The sequence below is a fragment of the Trichosurus vulpecula genome, chromosome 8 (genome assembly GCF_011100635.1).
Source record: "Trichosurus vulpecula isolate mTriVul1 chromosome 8, mTriVul1.pri, whole genome shotgun sequence".
NCBI classification, from domain to species: domain Eukaryota; kingdom Metazoa; phylum Chordata; class Mammalia; order Diprotodontia; family Phalangeridae; genus Trichosurus; species Trichosurus vulpecula.
Window position 1 is genome coordinate 251,774,303 of NC_050580.1, and position 11,185 is coordinate 251,785,487.

The window sequence follows — 11,185 nt, forward strand, 5'->3', positions numbered from 1 at the left end:
TTATTTTGCAAGTATACCCATAAGGTGTCCTTAATTAAACGCAAGATACATAGTAATAAACCTTGCTCTCCAATTCTGTTTGTGGTTTCCATAGACCAAACAGTGCAGGTGAAAATAAGATTTCTTGCCATTTATAGGTTTGGTTCTGATTATGAGACAATCTTGTGATACTTTAAAAATGGGTGAAGTGCATGTTCTGCAGCAAACATAATAGTTTCTTTCCCCACAGAGAAAGGCAGATGAATAATTATTGTGTAGGTTTCAATAACCTTAATGTTACTGTGTTCTGTAGCAACTAAGTTAAAAACATTCTCTTTGTTGCTGGGTAATTGGCTGGGAGCATTATAAAGTGGTAGGCTTTTAACAAATAACTACCTAATTAAAATAACCAGAAAGCATTTATTACATTAAAAGGAAGCTTTGAGGGTGGAGGACAAAGCCATTGGTATACATTTGGTTTTTTCCCCATTTAAATGCATCTCCTATAAATGGATTAACATGCTTTTATATCCAATACAGTATAATTACATAACCTGTATTTAGAGCGCCAGCAGCAATACTCAAGGTACTATAAAAGCCTAGACCTGGATACGATCCTGTTAGCTCTCTAGCCGAAAAGAGTTGGGCTGGGTCACTTCTTGGATGACAAAAAGTGGTTACTGCAGGAAGCTGTATTAATGATTCGGTAGATGGCACTCTTCTGTCTCACTTCTCTAGATACCTTTAACTTGATGCTAAAAATCATTCTGCCACCAGAGGTGCCATTTTTCAAATAATATATCAAGTCAAGCACTGACCTCTTCTGGTTATTTAAAGTTCTCATAGCGGATAAGATAAGCTACCTATTCAGAAAGAACTTCCTAAGCAAATAGCCACTGTCACTTTTTTGCTGCAATACATTTAAAATTGAATACAATGTATTCCCTGTGGCTTGTGTTTCTGCTCTGGTAGCTGATTTTTAGGATTTTGCAAAAGATTCTTTTTTCATTTTAAGGGCTTTTTTGGTCACAGACCATGCAGGGAAGAAAACTCAATCAGCAAACACTTATTAAGAGCCCACTGTGTTGGAGGCACTGCGCTAATTGCAAGCTTTCAATACTTTTAGTATAGCTGGAATGCCGATCGCATGATCCCAGACTTTCTGCATTAGATTTTAACATTTTTCTTTTCTTCATATAGGCTGATCAGCTGACCGAGGAGCAGATTGCTGGTGAGTGTCACTGATGATGGGAAGTGCCTGGCAGGCTAGAGGTAGTGAGTATTGAATGGAAAGGCACAGCCAGTCTTTCTGGGGGTGGATCCATGATGAAAGAAAGCAATAACATCAAATGTAACGTAACAAAGACCTGTTAGGTGAAAGGAAGATAATGCATGAAGATTGTTGGATGCCGTCTAACTTTGAATTTCCTGTTTCACCCAAGCTCCTCGGGAGCTGCTTAGAACAAGCCAAGCCGATTAATTAGTGCATTTGCTCCTTCTTGGTTCATCAACTAATGAACCAAGTAAGGTAGAACTAATCTGTTCCCCTTGAAAGAGTTTAAAATGACAAGTGTACATACTGTAATTGCCTGCTTTGAAGTTTGAGTTGAGATTCTCAATTATTAATTTCTCATTTTTAGTAATTTGGAAAGTCTGTGTGGTGCTGTCCTGTCATGAAGTAACCTAAATGGAAATGAATATGTTTGATCTCTCTGGAGCTATAATGATTGAGAAATAAGCTAGAAAGCAGTCTCTAGTGTCATTGGTAAAAATTGGTTTGTTTTTTAACTTTAGTCATATTTTGTTGATCGTGTCTGCAGAATCCTTATTTAAGGTAGTCTCATTTCTAAATGTTTTTGCAGGCCTGTGTGAATAATTCCCTGTTGACTCATTATGGTCTATCTACAAAGTTGTAATAAAGAAAGGCTTTGGTGTGTTTTTTTTTAAATTTATAGCTGGTTAGGGAGTTGAGAGAGAGATATCTAGTTCTGTTCTCCAATATTCTGCTTGTAAGCATACCTAGGAATAACTATTAAACTACAAACTAATATATATATGTGTGTGTTTACATATATAGATATAGACATTTTTCATAACTCTCAAATCTGTTACTAGAGAAGAAATATGACCATAAATACTATGTATGAATTTTAGGCTTCTATGAAAAGGTAGTGTGATTAAAAAAATTTATTAGAGTATTTCGTATGAGGACGTTTTTTTCAAATAATCTGGAAAATCCTGATTAGGTAAGCATTAGACACTTCAGTGTTCTTGATTAAGACCCATAGACTGAGGTGGTGTGGTGGCTTTTGTTTTCAGAATTAAGGAAGCCTTCTCCCCTATTTGACAAAGATGGCGATGGCACCATCACGACAAAAGAACTTGGAACTGTCATGAGGTCATTGGGTCAAAATCCAACAGAAGCAGAATTACAGGATATGATCAATGAGGTGGATGCTGATGGTAAGGCCTTTGGAAATCTGAAATGAGCTCCAGGGGTTGTGTAACTTTCTCCAGTTAGAACATGTTCTAAGTCTGTCTTTCAGGCCCGTGAGCAAATACATAAAAGGGCTTTTATGTAGTTGCTTATGTCTTCATACCTTTCATGAGGGTAATCATGGATTCTGCACCAAGAAATGAAAGTGAAGCATAGTTCTTTATTGTCCCTTGCCTATTGAAGCAGCTTCCAAGAGGTTAGAGATAGAGGAGATAGAAGGCCTAGACTGGCAGTGCAGAGCATGTGGATTGAAGTCCTGCCTCTGACACTGCCAGCTGTGTTGGCCTTGGGCAAGTCCCTTAATAGATTGAGTTGTCAGTCTGTAGACTAGAGGGACTTTGCACACTGGAAAGTTCCCTACACAAGTGATAACACAATCTTATCATCTGAAAATTACATTCTCCTTGCTTACCTAGCTTGAACTCTCCTAGTTCCTGGGTCACTGTGGTTTGTTTTTGTTTTTTTTTTAATATCCACACAAAACATTTTATCAGTCAACATTTGAGGGCCTTTCACATGCAGAACATTGTTCCTAGGTCCTTAGGTATACAAAGGAAGTAGAAATGGTCTCTTTCATTTAAAAGAACTTGTGCAGTTGTAGGATCACAAGATTCTCACTTGTTCCCTTAAGCAGCCTTTTTTTGGGTCCATATCAATATCTACCTCAGCTGTGGTATAATTAAGTAAGCAAGCACTGAGGAGATGTCAGCTAATAGTTTAAAATGGGGGTGGGGCAGGGCAAGGAGAGTCAGCCCTGGAAAGCTGCTTTACAAGAGAAGAAATGAACCTGAGAGGTTAGTATCAGAAGAGTATGTACAAGCAAACAGTGACCCAGGACTAGCAGTTCTTAGCCTAAGATTTTTCAGAATGACTAATTGGATTGTATATTAAAACTTGTTAGTTGGATCAATGAGCAGGAACCACATTTGCAAGTGTTAAATGGGTGAATTTGAGTGGGTGTTCTTTGTAAAAGGGTTCAGTTCGTAGGGTTTCTTAATATACCTTACATTTGTGCGGGTACTTTATATTTTCTGTTGTGTTCTCTGTGTACATTATCATTTGCTATTCATAGCAGTATGACTGTAAGGGGGAAGGTGGCACTGTGTTTGACAGAGTAATTGAGACTCAGAAAGGAAACGATTTCTGCAAGGCTCATGGAGAGTAAATGCCCGAGCTAGGTCTAAATCAGTTTATCTCATACTAATTTGGTATCCTGTCTACTTATCACTCTGGCTTCCATTCCAGTTGTTTTGGAAAGTAAAACCTAATTAGTAGCTTTCAATTGTATTAGTTGGCCTACTGAGGTGTTTAGGTATCTAGACCAATTAGGTGATTCTCTACTTCTACCCTAAAACTATTAAAAAAAGACTGGGGAAGCTCATCTCCTTGATATGACAAAAATTGTACCAAGTACAACTGATGTAACGAGGAATGATCATGCGTAATCAAGAATTTAAGGGCAGTAGCTATGAGGTTTGGCCACTCCAAAATAATTTAATAAATATCTTATTTTTGTTGTTTATTTTTAAAAATACTGCATATATAAAATACGTTGGAATTTTATCATTTGAACCCAAAAGGCAATAGAGTTTTAGAGAGTGTGTTCTAGTTTTAACTTACCAGAAAGGATAACCATACCTAGAAGTGCTAACAGTGTGTGTGATACTGTTAGTCTCTTGTGACTTTGTTCCTTTCACTTAACATTAATAACTTAGTTTATCATTTGAAGCAAAAGTCACTTTTTTTCCTAGTTGGAAGCGTTTACGATAAAAGTGAAAGATGGTTGGGAAGTAAGGATTCTTTTGATAGAGCAAGAGGGTGTCTTAAATCACGGTTCCAAGATATGTGAAATTCCCAAATATCTTAAGGATGAAAGATAATTAAGTAAATCGGTAAAGATTGGTGGCCATTGATTGACAGTGGGGTACGGTGGGAAAGCGTCCTGGACCAAGAAGTTTAGACTACTTGAGTGAGAACCAAGGTCTGCTTCCCAGCCACCTGTGTGACCTTATGCAAGCCAATCCCTCTGGACCTTAGTTTCCTCAAGTATAAAATGGAGAATCAGACTAGAGGACCTCTGAAGTCAGCAAGGTGGAGTAAGTGGGATGGTGTGTGGGTCTGGGCATCACGGGCCATCAGTGAGATACGTGTTCAGATCCTGCTTCAGGCAGCCTCTTCCAGAATCAGCTCTCTTATCGTGTAAGATGGGGATAACAGCACCTGTCTCCCAGGGTTGGACAAATGAGATGGTACATACAAAGTGATTTTCAAGCACTATACAAATGCCAGCTATCGTTATTCTGTATTGTAAAGCACCTTCCGGCTCCAAGTCTGTGATTCCATTATCACCTTAATGTCCTTTATAAAGGTGGGTGGGAGGCCTTAGAGAGAAGTATGATAATGAGACTTTTGGGCCACAGGGGAAAGAACAAAATTTCTTATTTCAGTTCTCGTCCTTTTCTTCCAAATTTAATGTGTTTCACATTAACCATTGTGGTGAAGGAGATGGTATCAGAAGGCCTGTCTTTGAGGCCCATTCTAGTCTGTGATCCTTAGGTGATCAGTAGCATTACTTAGGCTTCTATAAATTCCCACTGAGTTGAGTGGATGCAAACATGGAAGAAGAAACATCTGTTCCCTCAGGAGCCAGGCTCTAGGGAACATGAAGACTCAGCTCATACGATACTGTGATATCTCCTGTTCATTTGTTCTTTCTTGTTTTGTTGCATGAGTGATGGAACAGTGGAATTTTGGAGTCGGTTTTGTACTTTTATCTGTGGATTTCTTTGTATTAAAAGGTGCTGTCCTGAAATTAAGTGGTCTGCCGGCTAGGAAACGCTTAAAAGTATCTGTTGGTCCTGAAATGGTGTCACTGAGTATTCTTACCAAAAAAGCCAGACAATTTTTAATCAAATGAATAACCTGCTTTCTGGGTTTTTGTTTTTTGAGGTAATGGCACTATCGACTTTCCTGAATTTTTGACCATGATGGCTAGAAAAATGAAAGATACAGACAGTGAAGAAGAAATCCGTGAGGCATTCCGAGTCTTTGACAAGGTATTGCTGAGTCTGTGTTATAAACAGCAGCTTTAAACAAATTATTAAATGACCTACATCCCCATTTACCAAGCTTTTCAAACGGTCCTTCCAGCGTCTCATCTTCATGGAATAATGTCTGTATTTGTGCTGGGGTAGAAATTTCTCATGGTTACGGGGATGGGACTTTTTAACGCGTCCTGAGCTGCTACAGCTGACCCAGGTTCAGAGTGTAGACCTAGAAAATGGAGATCTGTTTATGTGAGCATGGATTGAGCGTAGAACAGTTGTGTGAAGGATACTCATTAATACTCATTAACTGTTCCCAGGATGGCAATGGCTACATCAGTGCGGCAGAACTACGTCATGTAATGACAAACTTAGGAGGAAAAACTAACAGATGAAGAAGTAGAACGAAATGATCAGAGAAGCAGATATTGATGGAGACGGACAAGTCAACTATGAAGGTAAAATGCCCACTACCAGACTTCTCCAGTGTGGGGTTTTTTTTCTGTTTGTTAGCAAAATAGACAAGGTACTCGACTTCTTAGATACTGGGTTTTCTTTTACACAAAGTACATTGAGATGTTTTACTGAGTTAAAGTTGCTTTGAAGATAACCAAAAGCTGTGGTTATTTGTCTTTCAGAATCGTACAGATGATGACTGCAAAATGAAGACCTCCTCTCACCTTTTTTCCCCCTCTAGATGAATCAAATTGAATCTTTTACTTACCTCTTGCAAAAAAAAAAAGTTCATTTATTCATTCTGTTTCTGTATAGCAAAACTGAATGTCAAAAGTACCTTCTGTCCACAAAAAAAAAAATCTGCATGTATTGGTTGGTGGTCCTGTCCCCAAAAGATCCAATTAACACATGAGTTTTACAATATAAGTACTTGTACTACTACCTTAAATGATAAGGAAGCACTTAGTGGACTCTCCTTCAAGTTCCATTTGCTAATGATTATGACACTGTTTGGGCTGGCCAGTTTTTCATGCATGCAGCTTGACAATTGAGCACAGTCAGACATTTGTATTAAAAAAAGAAAAAAAAAAGAAAAACAAAAAAACAAAATTAAAAAATGTTACCCACGTGGGTTATCTAGTTCAATTTGTTAGTATAAATTGTCCTAGCTGGTTACTTTAAAAAAAAAAAGTCAATACAATAAAGTAAAATTGGTTTACCTCAGGATGGTATGCAGCAAAATGGTTGAAGGATGCAGAATTTCAAGATGTAGCCCTAACGGTGGTTCTTCTGTACTTAAGTGTGCTCCAAACCCTAATGGTGATCTCAAACTCTGGATGGCATGTCTGTGTTTCTATTGGTTTAGCATTGTCTGCACTGCACTATAGTGAAACGGATGTCAGGCTGTTACCGTTCACACAAAATTTTTGAAAAGAAACCTTCACCAAGGGAGCATCTTTGGACTCTCTATTTTTAAAACCTTCTGTACCATGACTTGGAGCCGGCAGAGTAGGCTGTGGACTTCAGCACAACTATCAACATCGCTGTTCAAGATATTACAGTTTATGTCCATTCCAAGTTGTAAATGCTAGTCTTTTTTTTTCCAATAAAAGACCATTAACTTAAAGTGGTGTTTAAATGCTTTGTAAAGCTGAAATTTAAATGGGGACAGGGCAGCTGAAGGCTGGGGGGTTGGGGGAGGAGGGGAAGTATTGTGCTGGCAGACCAGTATGTTTTCAGATACCCGGACCTCTGGGTTTTTTCCCCCTCCACCTTCCCCAGTAGTAAGAACTAATCTCTGAGTCCTAAGATATTTACTAGAGACAAACATACTGACAGGCTTTTTTTTTTTAGACAATAAAAACTTAAGTCTAGTTGGCCATTTTCCTGATAGCAGTGAATCAGTTCAGGCAGAGTGGCCTGAAGAAGAAACATCTATCCTCTAAAGCATGTACCTGGGATTCCTTTAAAACATGCTGCTAATAACCTGCTTTATGTAACTTACTGACACCATCTATGGGAAAGGCATGATTCACGATTCAGTATGGCAGTGTAACTCAATCCTTGCTGTGTGTGATAGAAGCAGTAGGCCACTTTTCTAAATGAATCTCTTTATGCTTAAAAGACTTATCTTTCACCATGCAACTCACAGCTAATTTATACATGCTGTTCACGTAGCATCTTGTTTGGGTTTCTTCTCTTTCATCCCCTCCCCCAAAATCTCCCCCCTCTATGTGTTCTACGTTTCTAATTTATTCCAAATAGAACTGTGCCCTCTGTGTGTATGCTAGTTCACAGCTTGTAAGTAGAACTCCAGCCTGGAGTGAATTTTGTGTCTAATTATAAACCCTGTAACCAAAACTATTAGAAAGTGCTGACACCAACCTTTGTGATGGCATCAGCTCATACGAAAAAAAAAGTCACTTTAAACCCATGTTGCATTAAAGGTGGCCACGCTTTGTAGGAGGCTAGATTTTTCTATGTGTTAAATAGTTCTATCCAATTAGTAAGTTTGTAGTTTTTAGTTCCTGTGTGAAATTTCTTCAGTTATATTGTCTGGGCATGGTGGGTACTGCTAGGGAAATCTGAGAATGAGTCTGCTACCTTCGCAGCTAACTAACGTATGAAGGGGCTGATTCCTGAAGAAGCATTTTGCGGCTTTTGCTAATGTTTCTGCCAGAGGACGGTTAGGAACAGTGTGGTGTGGCAAAACTCCAATCGGTTTCTTTGCTTTTGCTTTTTTTTTTTTTTTTTTTTTTTTTTGTGGCTAAAAGTGACCAACCTGAGGGTGGAAAGAACTTAAGTGGTTATTTCGTACGTTACTGAAGTCCGTGGAGCATTAAGTATCACTGCTTGTTTCTCCATACATGGGGAAAAAATCCGTGTTTGGGCAGGGTGATTGTGAATAATGGCTTAGACATTAGATCCTTTCTGGTGCTGGGGATTTCCCCACACTGGAATTGCTACTGGAATGGCTCTAGCTAGGAATTTTGATAACTTGATAGCCTATGATGTTTTTTGTCTGTGTGTGTATGTGTATCGAGGGGGGAGGAGGGAGGCATAGAATAGCCTGGTTCCTGGCCTGGTCTCTGGTTTTAAACCTGTGACAAGATGACTTAAAAATGCCTCGGTCAGTGACTTTCTAGTTTTAGGAGAGGTGATGTCAAAAAAAAAAAAGCGAATCACAAGCCTTTTCCAACTCACCCTTCCTAAAGCTGATGGGGCTTTTTGATTCAAGTGCTATTATCTAGGAGACTTGATTTTTAGCTTTTGGGTCCTTTTGAGAAGTTAGCATCCTGTTCCAAACCCAGGCACCTTCCCCAAAGAATGTCTACCAACAATAAATGTGCAGAAGTGAAGAAAAAAGCTGGTGAGAAGTAGGCAAATATGAGGTAGCCTTTTCCCCTCATGGTGTTTGGGTAGAGACAAAGGAACCCATTTTTTTTTTTTTTTTTGATGAGGATCAAGTGTTTGGTGTAAACAGAAACTGGATATAGTGAATGTTTTTGAGTGAGTAAGTTGTGAGCTAGTGACATTGCTCATGGATTTGTGTTAGCACTTCCCAACTGCTCTTGCCCGTAACCCTTCCTGCTTTATAAATATATGCATATATTTATATATAAAGTCACTAGTCTTAACTGGCATCCTGCTTTAGCCTAAGACACGCCATAAAACCACTCAGTACTTGGCAAACACTTTCTCATGGTTTTGTTCTCCATCTGTTTGGGGGTAAGTGTTGAGAGAGAGGCAAACGTATCTTGGTATTTCAGATGGGTTTTTGATGCACTATTGCCAAGGAAGGCTTTTTCTGATTTTTTTTTTTCGACAAAAAATTTTTGCACACACTTTAATTGGTGAAAATTAGCTACTGTACATATTTTTATATTCTCTTTATAAAATGCATGTTTGATTGTATTTGTAACAATATTGTAATGGCTGTCCAGCAGGTCTAGAGCTGATGTATTTTGTGTCAAAGCAGTAGCAAATGATTCCCGCAACATACTGGGAATTTATTCCTAATCAAAGAATGTAAATCTGGTCAAGCCTGTCTTTCTTTTACTCAATCAATTTGACTTTATTGTGCAACCCCCAAACTGCTTGCTCATCCTTTGACAGCGAGGTTCCACTAATTTGTCTTAATTCATCCATTCAGCTAGCAATTTTTATCCCCTTGAAATTGACTTTAGGGGAGAGTACATGCTCTCTCCCATGTGTATCTGCAGTGGAAAGTAGTGAAATGTGTGGAGTGGTGTCTTCCCCTCCCCAAATTCAGTATTATATCCATTAAACACTTCTGTAGCAAAGCTCATAGTGGTTCTTTTGTTACCAAAGTTGCCCTTCATAATGGCTTTTTGGAAAAGATGTAATTGAAAGTTTCTGTAACAGATCAAAATGTGTGGAGGTTTAACCACCTCTTTGATGGGGGACCAACTTATGGAAATACTGTAAATAAGTTTATTTATAAACCTGACACTGTATTCAATAAACATTTCTGCAGCCTTTCATCTCTAACCGTGAAGTCTATAGGTTTTTAGATTTTTTTTTTTATTAAAGCTTTCACTCTCTCCACACTACACAACTTAGACCCATGCTCTGTGTAAGGTAATGCCAGAGGCCTCTGGCTAAAAAGGAGCGAAGAAAACCCGTTCTGCATCCACTGTGGCCTTTATGTTACATGGTTACCGTTTACAGTAACTTGTTCTTTGTAGAACTGGATTCAATGTGTATGCAGCTGAAGCAAAACTCATTTTCCTATTTGCCAGTTAGTGCTGGCCTCGTGCTAGAAACATTCTTTGGTCTGAGCCCGATAACCAGCTGAGGTATCAGTGCGTAGGGAACAGCTAGGGTCAAGGTGACTCTGTATGGGGTAGCTACTTTATGAACAAGATGGGAAAAAGCTCCCGTTCTCCCATGCTTATGTTGTTAGCCCAAATCTGACCTGAAATCAACAAGTATTGATTAGTTGACCTGTAAGATAAATACTGATCATTTATCTCTGTTGCAAAAAAAAAATGGAAACCTATCTGTCACTAACTTGTCAGATGATCTCGGGCTAATGACTTGACTTCAAGGAAGAGGCCGGACGTAGGTGATCCTCCGTCACTTGGACTGGATGGATTTAAAAGAAGTATCCAGATGGTTATCTGGCATTAGAACTGCTCACCTCCATGCAGTTCATTCACTTTATGCGGTCCACCTTTAGGCAGAAGATGGATTGTGGCGGAACATTTGGAGCCAGAAGATTTAGGTGTGAATCCCCCAGCTCTAGTCACTGGGTTTGGAGTCAGAAGACCTAGATAGGAATCCCAGCTCCACTTTGGGAAAGTCACTTCATTTCCTCTAGATCTCCGCTGTCCTTTTACTACAAAGTGAAGAGTTGAACTAAACGAGGTCAGCTCCTTTGCAGTCTCCGGTGATCCTACTTATCACCAGTAGGGATTTGCATGAGGCAGATTACCAGTCTGGGTCTCCGCTACAAAACGAGTTATGGATCAGTCGTGTCTAACGCTTTGTGACCCCATTTGGGGCTTTCTTGGCAAAGATACTGGAGTGGTTTGCCATTTCCTTTCCTAGCTCATTTTACATTTGTGGAAACAGAGACAAATAGGGTTAAGTGATTTGCCCAGGGTCACACAGCTAGTAAGTATTTGAGGCAAGATTTGAACTCAGGTCCTGACTCGAGGCCTAGTGCACGACCTACTGTGCCACC

At 39.2% G+C, this 11,185-nt stretch overlaps 1 protein-coding gene across 1 annotated transcript; it reads left to right on the forward strand.

Moving 5' to 3' along the window:
- The first annotated feature begins 2,301 nt into the window (after window positions 1-2,301).
- On the forward strand, window positions 2,302-9,987 carry CALM1 (calmodulin 1). The gene is given in 6 exon segments (XM_036734525.1): window positions 2,302-2,442; window positions 5,426-5,532; window positions 5,841-5,897; window positions 5,899-5,925; window positions 5,927-5,978; window positions 6,159-9,987. Coding segments are annotated over 6 exon segments (327 nt in total). The 5' UTR covers window positions 2,302-2,372; the 3' UTR covers window positions 6,173-9,987.
- Window positions 9,988-11,185: the final 1,198 nt, after the last annotated feature.